The sequence below is a fragment of the Cornus florida genome, unplaced genomic scaffold (genome assembly GCF_030987335.1).
Source record: "Cornus florida cultivar Cherokee Brave unplaced genomic scaffold, ASM3098733v1 CherokeeBrave_3.0.0_Hap2_Chr10, whole genome shotgun sequence".
Classification (NCBI taxonomy): domain Eukaryota; kingdom Viridiplantae; phylum Streptophyta; class Magnoliopsida; order Cornales; family Cornaceae; genus Cornus; species Cornus florida.
Window position 1 is genome coordinate 21,560,219 of NW_026775580.1, and position 23,914 is coordinate 21,584,132.

General features: G+C 36.7%; 1 protein-coding gene across 1 annotated transcript; it reads left to right on the forward strand.

The window, feature by feature from the left end:
* The first annotated feature begins 20,366 nt into the window (after positions 1-20,366).
* On the forward strand, positions 20,367-23,247 carry LOC132277429 (uncharacterized). The gene is made up of 4 exons (XM_059779289.1): positions 20,367-20,711; positions 21,029-21,271; positions 21,350-22,166; positions 22,544-23,247. The coding sequence occupies exons 1-4, from the start codon at positions 20,367-20,369 to the stop codon at positions 23,245-23,247; spliced, it is 2,109 nt and encodes a 702-aa protein (XP_059635272.1).
* Positions 23,248-23,914: the final 667 nt, after the last annotated feature.

Below are 23,914 nucleotides of genomic sequence, written 5' to 3' on the forward strand. Positions count from 1 at the left end.
TCAGGTTCTCCGAATTTTCGCTCTCCAAATAAAAATAAAAAAAATTATTTTTTAATTTTTTTTCTTAATGGATATGTTTTTCATCTTGTTTAATGAACACTTATTTGCTCATCTGAAAATCACCGGTACATTTATATCACTCCAATGTAGCAAAATATCATTATCCATCTCTTTCAATTTCGAAATTCCATTGGCAAACAATATCTTTGCAAATTATTAAAAAGTTATGATCGATATTATAATTTTAAACAATACATTATCTATTATATGGATTAAAAAAGATACCATTAATATTAAAACTTTAAACAATACAGTATCCATTATACGGATTAAAAAGGTTAGGATCAATATTATAACTTTAAACAATACATCATCCATTATATGGATTAAAAACTAGGATTGATGTTATGCTTCACGATATGCCAACAACTTTCTAACTCAAATTCACCATTTGTTTGATTACGAAACATCTCTTTAGTTTCTATCATCTACATGAAAAAATTAAGAATAAATTAAAAGCTGAATGTTTAAAATATTTACGAGTTATATTTAAAATAATAAATAACTCATCACATCATCAGTGTTGAAGCCACTAGGGCGATTCATTCCGATGTTAGTTATGCATCCAAAAAATTTACTGATTTGTTTTCGAATGTGGACCAACAATTTATCAAAGCTCCTGCATTTTGCAAAGATGGAATACTAATATGTTGTACATAACTTTTAAGGATTCACTCTCATAACTTTTTTTTTACTTTGATCTTCCCCCGTATTCACAGCGGAAGTAATGGACATCCATGCCCAACACAAAGCCTCATTTTCAGCCATGGACCAATTTCAATTTTGGATAATTGGTTGTTGTATGAAAGGTTGGGAGTTACTTGATTGAAGATCCATGGAATCAGATTGAGTTTGAAAATAATAGTTAAGATTGAGAAAAAAGAAGATCAAATAGCTTGAATGGTAGAAAATAGAGATGGGTTAGATGTGAGGTGAATGGTTGTAGGAGTTAGGGTATTTATAGAAGATAAATGAAATTTTAAGTTTTTTTAAAAAAATGTTTAAAAAATTGATTATTTAATTTTTTTTTTTTAAATTATAGCCGTTAAGGCATTACTTGTGTCAGCCAAATAGTGCATTAATGAAATGCACTGTTTGTGGTAGATTTTTAAAATTTAAAGTAAAAAAAAAGTTTAAAAATAAAAAATTGAAGGGAAAAAAAAAGCTTTTAAATTTATTTTTGGCCCAAATAAAAAAAAAATAAAAAAAATGGACAAACAGTGCCTAAACAATATATTTTTTTATGTAATGAATTTTTTTTTTTATTATTATTATTTTTTTAAAAAAGACCTCAAAATAACCAATTGGTTTGTGTTGAGTACCGAGTTGCAAAAGTGTAATAAAATGGCCAAGTTTGAATTTATAGAGTGCCACTACCACTACTAACTAATAAAGTAGCTAGAGTGAGTGGGGATCGTCCCAAGGGAAATGAACGGTATTTTGAAATCAATTTGATGGATTAGTAAGTCGAATGATTAAAAGAGGGTTTGTTGGTTGAATTATACTGCAATTTAAACTAAATAAATGTAATATAAAACAACTAAAACAATATAGGGTATAGAGAATATGAAAGAGGAGTCTTGGGTCATAGAGTTCACCACTAAGCATTACCTTCCTAAACATTCAATATTTGATGGATTAGGGGGATTGTGTGTTGTAAATGAAAGTGTGTGCCATTAATTGAAATATTAGCATGGATGACCAAATAAGCATACATTGTCTAGTCAATCTAGTGAATAACACAACATATCAAATTAAGTCATTAATCCTTCTATAAGCCCACAATTGATGCACACTCAACAAATTAGAGAAATATACCACTTGTATTCGTAAGCATGGAACATCAAATAATAAGAATGGATTGTCCACCTATCTAAAAAAGTAAGACAATTACACTACAACTAAGCTAGTGATATGAAAATTAAACTAATTAAACTAAGGAGGTGGCACAATCCATTAAGAAATGAGTATAAACTTTCAAATAAACTACAAGAGTAACCCATTTAAGCACCATGCCTTGACCATCACTAGATTCATAATATCAACATACATAGACATGCATCCATGTCACAAAATCTAGAGATAAACACATGAAGATCCATTCTAGCATACAAAGACATATGGATAAAATCAAATAATCAATTGGAAGTATTAAACTACACAAATCATTATAGAAACAAGATTTAGATATATAAGATGTCAAGACAAGAAATACAACACAAATCCCCATTAATTACAAAACATCAAAGTTTAGGAGGCATGCTTAAGGCTATCTCTAGCCCCAAGAGAATGGTTTAGCCACTCATTGATGTTGTCATCCAATCCTCAAGGGCTATCTCTACACTAGAATTCATCCTCCTCCTCTCGTGTTCTTGGTAGAAACCCTAGATGAGTGGAAGAACTTTCCCAAATTGTGTGTTTATCTCTCTAATATCTAGCCAAGTCTCTCTAACTAACCAACCTCTATGCTCTACATAGCCAAAATCCTTATATAGGTAGCTCAAATGTCACACCCAATGGTCACACCTCGTGCACTAGGACCTCCAAATGATTGCACCACAAGAACACCTTTAATTTTGCTGGAACGCTGTTTTTTTACGCAACTTAAGGCAGTTTGATCGATCACAAGGTTGCTCGGATCGATCGAACCTTGGTGGCGCACTTTTTAGATAATGACAAGGCTGAGATATTTTTGGAAAAAGGACAAAAGTGGTAGGTGAGGATAAGATCAAAAGGGTTCGATTGATCGAAGCAAAGGTTGGATCGATCGAATAGGAAATTTTCCTAAAGATAAGGACAAAAGGCTCGATCCATCATGGCATGGTTGGAACGATCACAATATGAAGTTCGATTGATCGGAGAAGGCTTCTTCACCATTTGCTTCCACTTTGCTAATTTCTTCCACTAAGCTTGAGATTGCTTCTTTTAATGCTCTAATTCAGCTAAATTGACTTATTTTGGGGATAAGTGCCTAAAAAGGGAAATAATACGAAATTAGACTAAAACAGGAAAATAAGATAGAACAAGGTCTTAGAACATTCAAGCTTAAGGGGTTTAAATGCACACTTTTCAGTGTTTATCACCGATTTTTTTTTTTTTTTTTTTCAAAAAAGCATGCTGCCAAACAGGGCCTTATGGCACCATTCCAACGCTCCCCCAAAAATGACGCCGCTTTGACATTAAAAAAATATTGCGATTGGGCTACTGTGAGCCCCTTGTGGGCTGGCCCAATTAGTGTTAGGCCGTTACGGCACTTTTAGGTCATTTCGCTCGCAAAAAATGGGTTCCACGAGTAGGCTGGAGCTACTTTAACAGCTAAGCAGCTTCGTCAAAATGTGTGGATATGGGGGGTTCTATTCTGTATTTCTAGTACAATATTGTGTCCTTTTAGTGTTAGAATATCATTTTCGTATATTGATTAAATGACAGTTGTATGCTCTGATACCAAATCTGTAATGATCCAAAATCCAGAAATCCGAGTAACCTATTAACCTAAGGGCATTATGATCATCTTACATAGTAAAGTCTGCAATTATACTTTATTCTATCTCATATAATCATTAAGGTTAAATAAGCACAATGCATCGAAGTCCTAGCCCAAAGGAACTAGTCCCCAAAAACAATCCTTAAAAACCTCAGCCGAGCACTCAGTTGGTGCCCTCCGAGTGCTCAGAGTGTGCCTGGAGCACCTTTGCGCACGCGGGGGTTGGGCCATATTCAAGTGCCCGACGCTTGTGTAACGACCCAAACCCTAGGGTCCGGATCGCTACCCGGGTCCTTAACCGAACCCAAGGTCACATAAGGGTACTACGGTCATTTCTCATTTAAAATAATAATTCTAGAGTCCCCAAAGGTAAAATGGCCATTTGGCATGGTCGAATATGGCTTAGGACTCAAAAAGGGTAAATTTGTTATTTACTATGGTCATTCAATGGTTAGGAACATGTTCAGGGGGTAAATATGTAATTATATTGAAGTTTGGGGCCAAAATACAAATATTGGACCATTTGTGAACATACATGGGTCATTATATTGATTAGATGACAATCTAGTAGCGCAAAACTAAATCCCAGGGCCATCTGTGCACACACTTGGGGAATCTGTGTGCACACTTCAATGATCTATGCGCACGGATGGTCCCAGGCCAAAAACACTCACCGCCAGCCCCATCTAACCGAGTAGATCATGCCCGAAACCCCTTTGGCCATCTAGAACACTTCCCGAACCTGCTTCAATAATAATTGTTAAAGGCTCAAGGCGCACAAAAGTGCAAAGGCCTCCTGGAGCCTGAGGCGCGCGTTAAAAAAGAAAAAGAAAAAGAAAGAACAACCCACCCAATAAAGATGCAATAGTATATATAAAGATGCAAAAGTTAATTAAATCAATTATGTAAGTTCAATATTCAACATAAAGATGCCAAAGCCAACTAAATCAAGTACTTGAGTTTAACAGTGAATAATCAAACATATTAATATAAAAATGCAAAAGTCAACTAAGGAGAATTATGAGATAAAACTAAAACAAATATAGACATCAGTTCTTCCTAAGAAGACAACACCAACAAATCTAAATATCCTCATCATCAATAAGCATAACATCATCTTGATTGTCACTAAATGATTCATAATTCTTAGGATCCTCTTCTATCTCATATGCCTCTGTCTCATCCTCATCCTTATCCATAAGTTGAACTGAAGAACTTCCTACTCCCTTTGTTGGTAACCGTGAACTAGAACTAGCTTTTGATCTAGACCGGCGTGGCCTGCTATTATCTCCAATACCAGCAACACTAGCAACATCATCCCATGTCAAGGAATCATCTTCAAAGACTAGATCATCTTCTGCATCAGAATCGTCATCCATCTTCCCCGTCAACCACTCTTTGCTCTCATCAATGTCATCGAGTAAAATGGGATCAAGAGTGTCACGCATATTATATCGACGCCTTAATGCCCTATTATATTTGATGAACACTAAATCATTCAAACTAGTTTGAGCGAGCCTATTTCTTTTCTTGTTATGAAGCTGCAATAAATTCAACTTTAACTAGTAAGTATAAAAAATTAAAAATTTAATTTTCAACAATTAAATTACAAACCTAGTTAGTAGATAGTATATACTTACATGCTCAAACATGCTCCAATTTCGTTCACAACCAGAAGAACTGTAAGTAAGGCTTTAAACCTTTATAACAAACTTTTGGAAATGTTTTGTTGACTTGCCATAAGCTTCCCACCAATTAACTATTAAAAAAAATTAGTAATGATGTCTAGCAACTTTAGCTTTATTTTTGTATCGACTCTATTGTCAAAATAATTTTAAAACTTAGCTATACTAACTTAATATACTTTACCACTTTACCTGGTCCTCGTGTATGTCTTTGTTGTGATACCCCTCGGATCCGAGACACGGGTTGATCAGGCCCAGGCCCAAACCCGAGGGAATATCAAATAATTAAAGTATTTTAAAACGAACACAGATGACAAAAAGAACAATAAAGATAGAATAAAACTGAAAGAAACATTAATTATAAAATCCTCCATGTATAATTGAAAATTGAAACTCCAATCCTCCAAAACTTCAAGGTTACAACTTGGGAATCCACTGATGGACCCCTAACCAAAAGTTCAACTGAAACTGAAAACTGAAAATAGATAATGCTAGAAATATCGAGAAAAGTCCTACGTAAACCGATGAAAGTGAGACTGTCCTCGACAAGCACGATCAAGCTCTAAGGCTAGAACCGTCCTGTACCTGAAAAGAATAATAAAGGAGTAGGTCAGACCCACGAGCAAGTTCTAATCTAATTGCAATCCATACAGTGACCCGATACGCAGATACATCATAGACACCTCACAATATCTATCTAGTCCATACGTATAAATATATCCACACTAAGGGACATTCACTAGTCTATAATAGGGGTCTCAACCTGTATAGAAGGCAACATGCGAATACGCACCTAAAGGTGGGCATGAGTACCTAGACCTAACAGGGTACACCTCAACCTATTATAACCAGCTACGTATCCACTGCATATACGCACCCTAACTAACGAGTCTGAGACTCAAGCTCAACTCGTGGTACCATAAATATATATATAAAGTCCGTCCAAATCCAGGGTATGCAGTTCAACTATTTATTAAACTGACATACAATAAACCAACTAGTTAGTCACTCAACTTATTCAGATGATATGACATAACTACCATCCGTTAATCCAGGAAGTCATCCAACTTGGTTACAGCTGATCTGACTTAGTCACAATTAGGATTCGATATCTTTCAATCCATAACATTAATCCATTAGGTTAGGTTTATGCGTTTTGAGCTAAACCGTCCCTAGTATGTCACCGTCCCATACCGGTACATACAATCCTCCATATCCAGGTAAATTACAACATATATAACAGTTTAATAATTTACAGACCCAAGACCCACCATCCAAACAATTGTAGAAAAATATTTAAAGCTTCAGCAATTTAAATCCAAGCATTTAACCATATAGTTGCAGGAAACGATTTAATAATTCAGCAACTAGTCTCCTAAGCATGCATAGATCAAAATTAATAATCAAATGACCTTATCATGCACTTGAATGCATTCTAAAACAAGTTTTATAAACACATTATATTCCATCAAATTGCTGAAATTTAATTCAACAATTAATTCAACTTCTATTTGTTAACAACATAGGAAGTGCCTTAATTTTTACACTGTTTGTCCCGACAATTTAGAATTAAACTTCAATCAATTTAGGGTCTTAATAACACTCAAAATTCATTCCTTAATCCCTCTGTAAAGTTCAAAATTCACTCAAATAGTCTCCATGCTCCAACAGTGAACATAGTACGTAGAAAATAAAAAAAAAACTTAAAATAAATCAAAAATAACAAGGGAGCCTGCTCCAAATTTTGGAGCAGGCTCTTTTCCAGCCTAAAGCCGGCTCTAGGACTCCTTAGAGCCGGCTCTACTTTGTTGTGGGAGCCGGCTCCCACTTCTATGGAGCCGTCTCTCACCTCCTTTGAGAGCCTTCAGTCCCCGGTGCGTCGTTTCAGCTCTTGTGCTCCTTCGCCGGCCTATTCCTATCACTCTGTTAGTTTTTAAAACCAAACTTAGGTGTCATATTATTACCCAGTAGCATCCCAATGGCTTGATAACAATAATTAAAATCAATTACAGAGATTAAATTTGCTACCAAACTAACCCGCGTTAGGAACAAAACTGAAACTATAATTCTATTCCAACCTCTCTGTTTCTCTTCACAAACTGATCTTAGGAGTCTTATGTCATCCCATTAACATCCCCAGGGTTTGTTTACAGATGATAGAAGCAAGAATTGTAACTAAAATCTCAACAGATTTTAATATGCTTTAATGAACAGAACTGGGAGCAACAATACACAAACTGTAAACAGATTTGAATTCAATGCAAACAAATCATCAACAAGCATACATTAAACACATAAGTTTCATTTACTAATTAGTTAATCCCTAGAGACTATTTAGGTGCACAGAACACGAGCTAAAGAGAAGGAGAAAGAGAAGAACTTGCCTGTGATTTAAATTTTGAAATCCCTGTGTCGTCTCTAAGTTTTCTGGCAATTCTGAATGCCGCCAAGCTTCCTATAACTCTGTCTCTAATCCTTACTCAACCTCCTTGGTCCTCTCTGTACAATTCCTCTTAAGCCTCACTCTGTTTTCCCACAACCGCTCTCTGTTTCTCTCTCTGTATCTTTGGTATGTGAATAGGGTTTTTTCAACCCTTGATACAGATTATAACCGTATATATATAGGCGTAAAAATCATAAACCCTAATCCGTGTTTAAATAAAGACAGAGCCCTAATTCTAAACCTAGTCGGCCCATAAAACTATATCTGTTACGGCTTACCTATACGTGAAATTCCAACCCCAAAGTTAACTGTAACTTAAAACAGAATTAAATGAAAAAAAATAATTAAATAATTAAATCTACTTAACTAATTAATTCCAATTAAATAACCCAATTAAACAATAAAATGCCAATTAAATAATAAAAGATAACTTAATTCAATTTAAAACACATGACACATAAAATAAAAAATAATTAAACCAATTAAACAAATGAAAAAAACAATAAAATAAATAAAAATGCGATAAAGACAATAAAATAAATAAAAATGCAATACAATAAATATTAAAAATGCCGAGACTATCCTTTTTAAAATTAGGGGTATTACATTTGTCTAGTAACGAAAGCATTACCAAAGAGGCCCTCAGCTTTAGAATATAAGGACAGCTCCTCAGTAATTTTGTCTTTTTCTTTGACGTCCAGGACTAATCTTGCAATGCATTCATACAAACCCTTTGCAATGTCTTCATCTTCTTCAATTTTCATATTTGAATAAAAGAACTCTGGTTTCAAATAATAACCTGCTGCGTGCAAAGGGCGATGAAGTTGAACATTCCACCTCTTATTAATTATTTCAAAATTTTCCTTATATTTCCTTTTTACTTCCCCAAATGATTTTGCAATGGCTTCTTTAGTCCTATCCATAGCCGCATAAATGTATCCCATGGGAGGCTTTCTCTCGCCATCAACTAATCTCAAAACAGGAAAAATAGGACCGAAAACCTTAAGGCTAAAGACAATGGTGTTCCAAAAGGCAGGCATCAAAACATAAGAAGCAACTCTTTTACCGGCTTGCTCTTTCGCCCATTTACTACGACTCCATTCTTTCGAAGTAAACATCTTTCTCAAGTTATTCTTTTTCTTGTGAATACTTGATAATGTGATGAAATAAGTAACAAATCGAGTCTTAGCAACTCCTTTTTGTAAAGTGCCTCATAATGTTCAACAACTTTGGACGCATATAAATATAACTATTCAACTCCTCTGCCCTCTTCATTGTTCTAGAGATGGACGATATTTTTCCAATGTCTTCCAACATCAAGTCTAAGTAATGAGCAGCACATGATGTCCAATACAAATGTGGGTGTTCTTTCTTTAACATCCTCCCTATTTGAAACCAAACGGGAAAAAAAAAAATGATATAAAGAGAATGAGTAAATCAAAATTGATTTAAATTATATTTTTGTAAAAAATTTAAACTCTAAAAGTATATAAAACATTGAACATTCTTATAGGCATACTTATTGCTTGATTCACTATCTGTGACGACTTAGACAACATTTGCTACTCCAATGCGGTTCACAAATTTATTAAGTCAGTCAAACATCTTTTCACCATCCTTTGAAAAAGAAAAAGTATCTATCGATTCAATAAAAATGGTTCCCCTTGGACTATTTACCAAGAAATTAAGCAATGTTCCCCTCTCTTGTCCTGCCACCCATCTGCCATTAATGAGCATCCAAATTTTGACCACTCCTCTCTATGATCATTCATCGAAGTGTTGGTATTATCCAATTCTTTCCTAAGTAAAGGAACTCTCACCTCATGATAACTAGGTGGTTTCATGCCAAGACCATATTGTCCAAATACTTCGACAACCTCGGCAAAGCTATTATACTTAACAACATTGAACACAATTCCTGCATCATACTCTTCCTCTCAACTCTTTCTTGCATGCATCATTAATGGTTGTCTGTTTTCCCCCCTCATTTCTTTTTTGTACCATAATTTATGGTCTGGGAGTGAAATATAAATCAATCGGTCCCTTTTACTTTTGCCACTTTGAGGAATTGACACTAGCACTACCTGCACTAGCTACCCTTTTTCCCCAATTTCTAACTTCCACAACGTCATCCTCATCTTCTCCATCAATGAAATTAATGTCATCATTAGGTAACAAATTTATTTGATCTTTTTCTTTCTTTTTCTTACTCATGTACACTTTGATTTCTTTTCTAACACTAAATGGGCATCTTGTGCATGCACTCGCATTTGTATACCCTCCAGCTAAGTGTTGCTTAGCCTGATAAATACCTCCTTTTGTAACTTTTGCACAAAAGTTACAAGTGACGGCATTTGTATCTTTCGGATTCTCCAAATGTGAGTAATTCCATGCCGGATCCTTTCTTGAACCATCACTAGGCATCTTTTAAAGTACAAACTACATTCAAATTCAAATTCAACATAACAAAATAAATTCATGTCAATTATTGGTGTTGTAACAAAATAAACCAGTTCAAACTTTAAAGCAATATTAACATTTCAATTTAATATATATATATATATATATATATATATATATATATATATATATATATATATACAGAGCTTTGAAAAGAAAACATAGAATTCAAAAAAAAAAAAATAAAAAAAAAATTGTGCACAGATAGATTCATATAGTTCCAAACTTCTAGTTTAGTTAAAAAAAAAAATAAAATAAAATAAGAAGACATAGATTTCATAATGCAAAAAGTAGAATATTATTTCACGCAAAAAGCAAAAATACATCTATTTATCCATGACTTCATGTTGATGCAGAAAGCAGAATAATATTTCATGCAAAATGCAAAAAGGCAAAAAGCAAAATGCAAAATGCAAAAGCATCTATCTGTCCACGTTGACTTTTTCGTTCACTACAAAGCATCTATATAGGAAGCATAATGCAAAAATCAGAATATTATTTCATCTAATCACATGACCATGATGACCCCATAAGCTAATCTATTTATACTTTTACAAGGACAACATATATTTCATAGATACAGAACTTATATATATATATATGTTCTTATGTAAGTTAGATTTTGGAAAAATAAATTTTAATTGCCAAACTCACATAAGTTCTGTCGAAGAAGAGAGAAGAGAGAAAAAGAAGAAGAAGAGAGGAGAGGAAAAAGAAGAAGGAGAATAAGACTGAGAGAGAAAGAAGAGAGAGAAAAGAAAAGAATTCTGCCGAGAGAGCTGAGAGAAGAAAGAAGAAGAAAAAGAGAGAAAAAAAAAATAGAGGAATCATGCCGAGAGAAGAGAAAAGAAGAAAAGAGAAAAAAAGAGAGAGAGAAGAAGAAGAAAAGAACTTACCGTGAGAGAAGTCAGCAGATTCAAGAAATCTGGTAGATCCGGCACTCGGTAGATCCTCTTTGCTTCGCGTTCGCAAGCCCTAGCCCTTTGTCTCTTTCCTTTTGCTTCAAACTAATTTTGTCTTTCCTTTTGCTTTTTTTTTTTTTTTTGTTTTGTAAGTTTTGTAAAGTTCTCTAAAAAGAAATAATAAACAAATACTTTCCAAACAAAAAGTAATAATAAACAAATACCAAACAAAAAGTAATAACAAAACAATAAATAAAAGACAAGGTTCAAGCAGGTGCGCCTTTGATGCGCATGTAGCCTTGCGCCTCTGTTACAAAGGCACGCGCCCATGCAAAGGCAGTCGCCTTAGGCCCTTACAGGCGACAGGCTGGCGCCTTGCGCCTCAGGCACGTGCCTGCAGTGCCTTTGACAACTATGGCTTCAATACATTCTCAATGCTACCAACATGATAATAATTCCCAAAAACATCATTTAACATATAAACATTTCGTTGAATCTTGAAAATAATATCAGAGATTCATTATTGATAATTAAATCTCCATTTAAACATTCTTCCATATTTGAAATGATAAAATGTACCCAAAAGAATACAATTACATGCCAAGGCCTCCGTGGCCACAAATACAACAGTTTCTCATGAAACTGACAAAAGAATAAGGCCATTACATGTTTTTAATATCCAAAGAATGCCTTTACAAAATGATTACAAAAGATATCATCTAGCTAACACTAAGCTAATGGGGGTACGTTATCTTTCACGTCCTTGCCATTTCCTAAAAATGTTAAATATAGGGTGAGCACAACGGCTCAACTGAGATAGCCTAAAATACACCTTTTGTAGTTTCGTGAATCATATACAAAGCGAAGGTTACAAGAGAGAAGGATCATATAAATTGGGGAAAAATAACAATCAAGCATCAACATTAAACTTCCATGTTTTTCAATAATAAGATGAATGCTATAATGCACTCTCACCATTTCCCTAAAAATATTTCCATAATAACACAACTCACAACGAAAATGTTAACACAACCCGACCTTAAGCATCTCCTAGGCATCACGAAAGGAATTATATAGCTATCCCTGACCTAGGGCATCTCCCTAGTGTTATTTGGGGCCTAGGTAATTCAATTATACACGTCCAAGCCGTCTCATGACCCCTTCTAGGTTGGCTAATCCCGAACTACATGGCGTCTCCATTGCGTCCGTTTTCACAAAAAACATTTCCAAAATTCTTTTTCAAAATTTTCCAAAATCAATTTTTTCAAAAATAATTGGAAACCATAAAACATCCTTTCCAACCCAAACCCGACCAATAGCCATGTTATGCAAGTTATGCATCTAGTAATTCTCAAGAAAACCAACATTTATTATCATGGCATTTCTCAAATAAATCAACACATACACATTATTATAATCATAATAGCAAGCTTTTGCCCAAATTAAACACATCTTCACACATATATATATATAACATGAACTCATGTGAAGCAAAATAAATCTAAAAAATCTAATCAAACAGGAACACATCTTTCACATAAGCATGATTTCCACAAAATCATATGGAGAAAACTCAGAAAAACCCAAGACCTTGTAGTTTATACTTCCATACTTTAAATAAAGAAATCTAGCTCAAGATCTAAACCCGAAATCCACCCAAATGTTTGCAAAACCGGTGCCAAATTTGAAAAAATCCCGGACACTACAAATCTCCCTAACTTTAAAAGATTTCGTCCTTGAAATCAAGCCATACCTGGGGAAGAACATAAATCTGGGTACTTGGAGTGAACCTCTTGTTCACATTCCCAAGTAGCCTCTTCAATGCCGTGATGACGCCATAAAACCTTCACTAATGGAATCGTCTTGTCCCTTAATACCTTGTCCCGTCGGTCCAAGATCTGAACTGGACCCTCCTAGTAAGTCACATCCTCGTCAATCTCGACGTCAACCCAACTCAAAATGTGCGATGGATCCGACTTATACTTCCGAAGCATAGATACATGAAAAACATTATGGACTCTGTCCATATACGGTGGAAATGCTAATTGATAAACGACCTTGCCAATGCACTCCAAAATCTCAAATGACCAATGAACTGTGGTGACAACTTGCCACTCTTCCTGAAACTTATCAACCTCTTCCTTGGTGAAACCTTAAGAAAAACGTGGTCTCCCATATCAAAAGACAACGGCTGCCTCCATATGTCCGTGTAGCTCTCTGTCTGCTCTGAGCCGTTAGTAACCTCTGTCTAAACAACTTAACTTTTTTCGTAGTCTCATGCATAACTTTCAGTCCTAAGATGGGTTCTCCACCCACCTCAGTCCAATAAACTGGTGACTTACACGATCTACCATACAACGCCTCAAATGATGCTAACTTAATGCTCGCCTGATAACTGTTGTTATAGGCAAACTTTACCAATGGCAAATGGTCCTCCCAACTACTTCCAAGACCAAGAATGCAAGCCCAAAGCATATCCTCCAAAATCTGAATGGTACGCTCTGACTGACCGTCCGTCTATGGATGAAATACCATGCTAAAATACAACTACGTAGCAGGCACTGTCTAAAACCCCTCCCAAGACCTGGAAGTAAACCGTGAATCTCTGTCTGAAAAATAGTCATTGGAGCTCCATGCAATCTCACAATCTCACTGACGTATAACTGGCTGAGTGTCTCAACATCATCCATCATACTCATAGGCAAGAAATGAGTTGTCTTGGTCAATTTGTCAACTATGGCCCAAACTGCATCGCTGCCCCGTACTGTCCTCAGAAGTCCTATCACAAATTTCATATTGACAAAATAATATTTATATATTTATTTAATAAATTAGTATTTCTGTCAAAAAAATATTTTATTGTGATCAAGCCAGAAAATAATTAAAGGATCAAAATAAATATATTAATTGTACAGTCAGATTGATGACTTTAATTATCCCACAACTAATTATGCGTAGAACATTGACTTAGTGGTTATTTACTAATTGATTGTAGATCAATTTTTTTTTTTTTTTTTGTGGTGTAGAAATTAATTTATTAATTAATTGAACTGGGTCCATGGTAGTTGGACTAGGTCAATTACTAATTCATTGGAATCAAGAAAATAGTAAGCCCAAATGATTCTCACTCATAGCCCAACTTAATATTGAAGGCCCATGAGATTGGAGTGATTACTTTTATTTGTAGAGATTGAGAATTGTTATTTCCACTCAATGTAATTATAAATACATATATGCCAATCCTTTCGGGCACCATTAGAGTGGGAAACCAATATTTTCTCTCTCTACAATTAGGTTTGAGTGTACTCATCTTTAAGGAGCTCCCACAAGCTATGCATCCAAGGTCATTCATGGAGGCATATTGACGATTCCTAAAGGACGATTCCTAAAGGTAAATCCACCTACAAGGAATAATGAAACCTAATGAATGAACATTAAGTTTCTATAAGTGAGAACATTTACTTTTAAAGAGAGTTGTAAGGTTTACTCGAAACTTTTTCTATCACTTTGTCTAATAGAGCATCATCTTCTTCTTGCATTAAAATTGCTTCTAGAAATGACTCAAGTCATTTTTTTATTTATTTTTGAAAATCTTAATTTCCCTAACATTATGAACCATCCTCATATTTCTTTCACATGTGTTTCACACATTAACTAAAACTCAAATTTCCCAATTTTGCTTCAACTAAAACACAATCCCATAGTATTTACTTCAATCAAAATTTAAAATGAAAAAAACCTAATAAAGAATCCAATCTATGAAATTGAGCAGGTTTTGCTATATATATATATATACACATACATACATACGAGAAAGAAAAGAAAGACGAAGAAATAATATAAAAGGGTAATTTAGTTATAAAAAAATTATTTGTAAAGTCCCATAACAACAGTAAAGAGGCGTTAATAACAACTTTATGATTAATTTTTCAACCAATTAGAAAAGCGACCATAGAAGGACAATCGCTTGTTTGATTGCCCATAGCACTCCTCTTTTTATTTTTACATAAAGTTTAGGTTTTATTCAATTTTTTTTTCTTCCTTTTTTTATTATTTTATTTGGTGCAGACCTAATACTGATTTGGCAAATGAGGGTATGTGCAAACCTAATGATTTCCTTTCTTAGAGGCCAATTATTTATATTTTTATAAGAGTAAACCTGCTGCATTTAGTAGCGTGTAGGTTATGTTTGGTAAGTTGACCTAATAATATATTCTTTCTCTCTCAAATCTCTTCTTCACTTCACTATCTACAGTGACTGCTCTCGTCTCTCTTTCCCATCCCATCTTTTTGTAAGATTTCAAAAACCCTAATTTTTTCTCATTCACTCTCTTCCCCTATTTTTTTCACTTCACTACCACTACTAGTTTTTAACTCTAATTAATCAATCTTGTCTCTTGGTATTGATATAATTAACATCATTCCGTTGGATTTATGTCAAATTTTGTTTTCCATAATTGCTAGTTTTTGAGATAAACTAAATAAAACCTAATTAAGCCACTTTTGTAGCACTCTCGATTGCATTTAGCATATGTAACAAGTCTTTAAATTTCTGGGTTGGAAACTCTTAGATTGTGAGGGTTTCCAGTGATGATACCAATAAAAATAAAAAATAAAAAACAAGTTTCTCAAGACTACACAGTATACAAAGAGACTAAATATATTACATATGGAACTTATGGATTACCAAAATATCATCATTTTAAGAAAGAGTGTACCTTCACGGAGATTTTTGAATTATTAGTTAATTTGAAATTTCAAACCCATATTCAAAGACAAAAGTAAATTCAATTGAAGTCTAGCCCACTCATCAACTTTTAGTAAAATATCCACAAATGTCTAACCTTTTGTCATCCTAGTCAAAAACTCAAGATGAAACATCTAGTATCCCAAGAATTGTTCATTTTCAAAAATATGAACAAACCAAAGTTTATACATGTGAAATTTAGGTCTTTTTCAAAGTGTTTAAAAGAATTATTATTATTATTATTATTATTATTTTTGTTGGTAGGTAGGTGGCTTTCAATAAGATCATTTCTTCATCATTTTTTATTTATTTATTTCATTTTGAAAAATTAAGAGGAGGGGACTCGAACACGGACATATATACTCGAAGAGCTAAGTACTCTACCAACTAGGTTGCACTCTATCATTTCACATTTGACTTGTTTGTTTTGAGTAGGGGCGGAACTCTCTATGGGCTAACCAAGGCTATAGCCCAGGACCTCAAAAAAATATATATATAATACTACTATTTCCCATCAGCCCAATCCATAATTGAGGATACCGAAAAGTGACCTGGGCATGACTCGATCCAGGTTGTTAAGAACGGATCAGGCAAGAGCAACTGCTCTGAACCAAGTCTACGCTAGTCAGGCCCAAGACTGGGAAATCACGTTGGAAGCCCGATTTCAGATAAAAAGAATTGAGCCCATAACCAAGAAGAGGCCATAAGAGCAGCCCAGTGTAAAGAGTTAGTTAGGAAGCTTCTAGAAGATCTATAACAGTCTATAAATAAACTGAAAATAGAGGGAAAAAGGGTTGGAAAATATTTGAAGTGTAGAATTATTCTTTCTAATTTGAGAGTATTTTTCTTGCATCTTCAATGGCGCCGTTTGTGGGAATCGATCAAGATTGATTCGCATTCGATCAAGATTGATTCAATTAAGACTGATTCGTGAAAAAGAAGCTTGATCTCTAGGAGCTGAATTCAGGTCGGCGAGATTATGCTCTGTCTTGCAGAGACCTGGTTCTAGTTGATTTTTGGAAATTGGAATCAGATTTGAGAAATCTCGATCTGTTTATCAAGATCAGATCTGATGAGTTCACGGCAAAAATAGAATCAACAGATTGTAGATCAGATCCGATGGAAAGAGGTTAGAATTCAGCTAGTTTGAGTCCACATCTAGTGTGTTCGCATTAACAGCGATTAGATCCGATCAGGAATTCACGGTTGATGACTCTGCTCTGATCAGGAACGATGATCGGAGGTGAGAGTTCTAATCCACTGGAGAATGGCCAGTAGGCGAAGCTTGATGAGTTGATGAATATGATCGAGGCTCTGAGAAGAGAGAATGCAGAATTGCTAGCTGGAGTGGAGCATCGGGAAGCTTCGGTGATTCCACGACCACCTCCTCTGGTAGGGGAAAGAGTTATGCAACTCGATATTGCTCACTAAGGTGAGCAGGAAGGTAATGATCGCGTGGATCCTTATTGTGAGGAGATCAGACCAGGCGATTTACCACCAAATGCTCGTCATATAGAGGATCGAGAAGGATCTATCCACCTGGATCCGCATCGTGAACGAATAAGGCGAGAGGAAGCCATGTGATCGGTTGGTCAATTATACATCAACCTTCGCAATAGCACAAATCATTGTAAAATAGGGCTATTGGTCGGGTAAGTCGAACCACTGGGACTGCCCTAGTCTAAAGCAACCTAAATGTCTAGAATCATTCTTAGAATGATAAGGGGTAATAAGGGTTTGTTTGTTTGTCACTAAACTAGAAATGTAAAGATGCATAAACTAGTAGATTGCAAGGAATGTAAAGAAGTGAGATACAAGTAGAAAAGACTAGGGAGATGAATCCATTACCTACTCTATTAACATGCTAGTATGTGGTTAACTTGGGAAACAAATTAGATATATGGCAATGATATGTAGCAATACAAAATTACTACACTATCTCCAAGAATTTCATAGAATCAAGATTTAAGCATAATCCCTCAAAGTTATACATGCTTGACTACCTAAATGAAATTGTAGCTTCACATATTCACTAAGCTAGGGACTATCAAACCCCTCAATAACTATGGTGATAGCACATGGAGCTAAGAATCAAGAATAAATCCATCAAAGGGGGACCCTAAGCTATGGACTAACAAGATTCTCAAATATATGCCAATAAAAACACTTTCACAATCTTGTTTCCATTGTCACTATGGAAATGAAAGCAAAACAACCATGAGAACATACAGTCTAAGAGAAGATAATATATTCAACGTGATCATTTATAAGAGTTTATGTTCATTACATCAAATACAAGCTCTAGACCATGAAAGTGCCATATATATACATATTTCCCAAGATTAAACCAAAACTAAGACATGCTTACAAAGTAGGGCTTCATCACCTCCCTAGATAGGGAGTTAGTTACCTATTGCCAAGCTAGAAGAAGGAAGAAACTCTATCTTCATGGCCATTTTCGTGCAACCTTCTTGGAGCTTGAAGAACCCCTTCTTTTCTTGCTCTCTTCCCTTCCCTCTATCTTGCAAAATGTGTCTCTTTGATATGTGTGGCCTTCCTTGCCTTATCTCCTTCAACAAAGCTCTCTCTCTCCTCCAAAAACATCCCCAACCACCTCATAAAGAAGTAAGTAGAAAATGAGGAAACCAATGCACAAGTGGCTGCCAAAATGAGAATTCCCGAAGGCAATTCTGCCCCAAATTCGAGCACTCTAAGCAAGGCCTCGAGCACTCAAAAATGGAGCAGATTGCTCCATGCTTGCTTTGATTCGCCCGGACCTACTTTGGTAAAACAGCCATAACTTTGCGCTCTAAACTCCAAATGACAAACCGTTTGAAGATTTGGAAAGCTGATTTAAAGCTCTAAAAACTTTATGTTTTGGTGGAGATCCAATTCTCAAGTCTGGTTAGTCGAAATTGAAGAGCAAGGCAGAAATTCATTGCTGCCAGGCAGTTCTGAGCACCTCTAATAAGAAGATCATAACTCTCTGCTCCGAACTCTGAATGATGAACCGCTTGAAGATTTGGAAAGCTGATTCAGAGCTCTAAATCTTTTATGTTATGAGGGAAGTCCAGTTCTTGAGTTTGCTAGGTCAAAAATGGCAACAAAAGTAAGGTTCCACTGCTGCCAAGCTTCAGCATTGTGCCTCTCTTGTCCAAAATTTCAACAAAACATCATTCTTGCTTCTTTTAAGCCAATGAACCTGAAAATAAACAAAAATGCACAAATAAAGATAATCTACATAGCAAAATCAAATAATGGACTTAACTAATGCAATTTAGGGTGCTTGAATATATAATATTCGGCGCTTATCACCATGGCATTCGATCCATATAAAGAAAGGATAAGGCGAGAAGAAGCCATGGAGTATGGTCGCAACAAGGCTACACCGTCATGGCAAAGGGAGTTAACAGAGGAACGGTCTTACAATCCTCCTTATCGACCATCAATGGCCACGTACAAAGATAGAGATTTGGACAAAGGGTCTATTGAATAGAGGACATTTTCAAAGTATCCAAGGGAGAATGAAGCCCTCCGTTCATCAGCAAAGACGGTTGCTTCACCATTTACTGACGTGATCCTGAACGCTCCAAATTCGAGGAAGTTTTCTATGCCAGTTTTCATTTTGTTTGATGGAACGAGTGACCCGATCGATCACATTTACCACATTTAGTTGAAAATGGCTCTGAACACAGAGAATGATCCTTTGATGTGCAAGTGCTTTCCTATAAGTTTGACCGAGCCAGCGCTCAATTGGTTCAAGAATTTGGCCAAAGGCTCAATCGCTAGCTTCCAAGACCTGTGTGACAAGTTCATAAGCCAGGATTATGGGAACAAGCACCCGGCCAAAGATGTCTCAAGCCTATTTACAATGAAACAGCACGAAGATGAGTGACTCCAAGCTGTCAAGAGCATGGTAATGGAATGTCATCCATCCACGGCAGTTTAAGCATTCAAGCTAGCAATGAACCGAGGGACACCGTTCCATACAAGTCTGGTGGTAAATACGCCGAAGACTATGAATGAGCTGAATGAGAGAGCTGACAGTTTCGTGCGTTTGGAAGAAGAAGAAGCAGCTATTGCAAGGAAAACGTCGATTATCTCAACAGAGGAGGAGTCCAAAACCAAGATTCGGTAAAAATAAGCTCCGCTACAGCGTCAGACCTCCTGGAATGCAAAAAAGAGGCCTAGAGAAGAAGAGTTGATCACTCCACTTAAAGTCATTCTCGCCAGGTTATATCAGGAGAACAAAGATAAGTTTCACTTTCCCCTACCAATTAAACAACCTCTCGAACAAAGAGATCAATCTGAGCATTGTGCATTTTATAGTGATTTTGGTCATTAGACTAACGAATGCAGGAATTTAAGGAGGCAAGTGGAGATGCTGATAGCAAGGGGAGAATTTGCAGGATATATTTAAGGGCCGGTGGTAGAGTATAACCGACCGACAGAACAAGTGAAGAAGAATCAAAAACTGAGTTACCATAATACACTGCCTGTTCAGATAATAATTGCAATTCATGGCTGACCTGAGCCGACCGAAGAATTAGAAGAACTACTCTGAACGCACCTCTGCCAAGCGCAGATGAAAAGAAGGATAGGTAGTGTAAATGCTCTGCACCAGCAGAGTGCATCGATTCAGATAAAATTTGCCAGAATAGATCTGCTACGTGTACAGGTCCCATATAAAGATCCTTTGGTAGTCAGTTTGACAGTGGCAGAATGTTTGGTGCGAAGAGTTCTGATTGATCCAGGGAGCAGTGCAAATGTTATGCCGAGAATAACGTTTAACCAGCTCGAGATCAAGACAGAAAAGCTCAAACCCACCAGAAATCCATTACTGCGGTTCAATAAGAAATGGGTAGAGCCTATTGGTATGGTGGAATTGCCATTACAAGCTGCTGAAAGAGTTCTGATAGAGAGCTTTGTGGTTGTTAAGATCCATCCGTCTTACAATCTCTTGATGGGAAGATGATGGATTCACGGGGTCCAAGGTGTCCCATCAACTCTGCACCAGGTGATGAAATGTTTAAGCCCGGATGGGAGCAGAGTGATTGACATCCATGGGCATTAGGTTGCAGCCAAGGAATATTATTCCGTGTCATTGAAAGCTACAAGTAAAGGCAAAGCTCTAATGCAATCTGACAATCCAAGATAGCAATTACAGGTACCTCCTCCCAAAGCGATCGGGGGGGGGGGGGGGATAAACCTTTGGTTCTTACCAAAGAGCCCCTCATTGATGTACAGATAGATCCTTATAAGCTAGACAAAACAATAAGGGTAGGGTTAGGGCTTGCAGAGGGGGAGAAACAACAGTTAATTGATTTCCTGTCTCAGAACGCAGATGTGTTTGCTTGGAGCCATTCAGACATGCCAGGAATCAGTCCCTCCGTGTCTTGTCATTCCCTCAATGTAGATTCAAATGCCAAGCCTGTAAGACAGAAGCAAAGGAGGTTTGCCCTAGAGCGCAATCAAATCATTACTGATGAGGTTGATTAATTGCTAGACGCAGGATTCATCAGAGAAGTTCAGTACCCAGTTTGCCTCTTAAATGTAGTTGTTGGGCAGAAGAAGAATGGGAAATGGAGAGTATGTATTGACTTCACAAATCTGAACAAAGCATGCTCAAAGGATAGCTTCCCATTGCCAAAGATTGATCAAATGGTAGATGCTACTACTGGGTACGAACAGTTAACCTTCCTAGATGCTTACTCAGGCTACAATCAAATCCCTATGGACCCGAATGTTGAAGAGAAAACTTCTTTTGTCTCCGAACGAGGAATCTATTGTTACAAAGTCATATCGTTCAGACTAAAGAATGCTGGAGCTACTTATCAAAGGTTGGTCAGCAAGATTTTTAAAAATCAGATGGGGAAGACTGTAGAGGCCTATATTAATGACATGGTGGTAAAGAGTAAGAAGAAGGACGATAACCTGGAACACTTGCAAGATGTATTCGGGGTGTTGAGAAGGTATGGAATGAAGCTTAATCTAACCAAATGCTCATTCGGCGTGGGTTTTGGGCAGTTCTTGGGACATGTGGTCAATAACAAAGGGATTGAAGTTAGCCCAGCCCAGGCAGACGCTTTGATAAAAAAAGCAGAACCAAGAACGGTTAAAGAAGTGCAAGCACTTACAGGCCGAATAGCCGCATTGAGTCGATTCATTTCTAATCCGTCAGATTGCTGTAAACCGTTCTTCGATACAACAAGACGTCATGGGAAGCAGGCCTGGGGGGATGAGCAACAGCAGGTATTGACCAGCTTGAAAGAATATATACAGAACCCTCCACTCTTATCTGCCCCCGAGCTAGGTGAAAAGCTCTTTATGTACCTTGGTGTGTCTAGTATTACAACAAGTGCCGTTCTGGTGCGCTGTGAAGAAGGTAAGCAGTTCACGGTGTTCTATGTTAGCAAAACATTGGCCGAGCCAGAAAGAAGATATTCAAAGGCCGAACAAGTGATCCTATCATTGGTAAATGTAAAAAGAAAACTCAGGCATTACTTTGAATCCTATCCTATCGTCGTTCTGACCACCCTTCCTATATGGATGATCCTGCATAAGACAGATATGTCAGGAAGAATGACAAAGTGGGCCATAGAGTTGAGCTCATTTGACATAACATACGAACCAAAACGGCTATAAAAGGACTAGCGGTAGCTGATTTCCTGCTGGAATGCGATGCAGAAAACCTAGAGAAAGATTTTGGAGGTTCTTCATGGAAGCTCTTTGTAGATGGTTCTTCAAATTAAATGGGGGCAGGAATTGGGATCAAACTGCAAATGCCAGAGGGCACCACGCTGAGCCAAGTAGTCAGACTTAAGTTCAGTGTAACTAATAATGAGGCTGAATATGAAGCATTACTGGCCAGACTAAAGATGGCTAGAGAATTGAAGGTCAAAAGTCTAGTTACTTTTAGTGATTCACAGCTGATCATTCGACAGGTGACTGGGGAATATGGAACCAAAGATGAGATAATGGAGGCATACCACTTTGCCGTTCTGCGCGAGGTAAAAGACTTTGATCAGATCAAATTCGTCCAATTGCCGAGGGAATACAATGAAGATGCCGATCGATTGGCTTGTAGTGCATCAAGTTCTGGAGAAACACTGGTTAGGGTTATACTAGTTGATGTGCTATCTCAGCCATCCATCTTTGGGGAATCGTCCAGATTGGACCCTTGGCAAATTAATGTCATACTATATGAGCCGACCTGGATTGACCCAATCATGAATTTCATACGGGATGGTGTGTTGCCCGAGCGAAAAGATGAGGCAAGGAAAATCAGGTCAAATGTTGCAAAGTATGCTATTGTGCACAATCAGTTGTACAGATGGTCTTTTTCGGGTTCGTACTCGAAATATGTTACCCCGATAGAAACTAGACAGATCTTGCAAACCATCCATGAGGGTGTGTGTGGCAATCATTCAGGAGGAAGATCTCTAGCGCATAAAGCGATGACATAAGGATATTTTTGGTCGAACATGTCGCGAGATGCAAAAGAATTCTCTAGAAGATGCGATAAGTGCCAAAGGTTCGGACCATTGATCCACTAACCACCTAAAGACTTGCACGTAATGGCCAAACCATGGCCTTTCGCGCAATAGGGGATGGATATGATTGGCCTTCTGCAGACCTCGAGGTTACAGAACAAATACGTTCTGTTAGCGACATATTACTTTACCAAATGGGTGGAGGCAGAGCCATATCTTAGTGTGACCAAAACTAAAGTAAAACGTTTCATCTAGAGTAATATTATTTGTCATTTTGGCGTACCAAGATCGATCATTATAGACAATGGGACTAATCTCGACAATAAGCAAATGAGGGAGTTGTTAGAAGAGTATGGAATCAATCAAAAGTTGGTAGCGGTCAACCATCCGTAGGCAAATGGTTAAGCTGAGATCACGAATAGAACAATCTTTGCTTGTATAAAAAAGAAGCTTGAAGACGAAAAAGGGAAATGGTTGGACAAGCTTTTGAACGTCTTGTGGGCTTATAGAACAACCCAGAGAAGGCCGACCGGGGAAAGCCAATTCGCTATGGCGTACGGCACTGAGCTAGTAATACCGGTCGAGCACTTGGTTCCAATTGTTCGAAGTTTAACGTGGAATCAAGAGCAGAACGATAGCA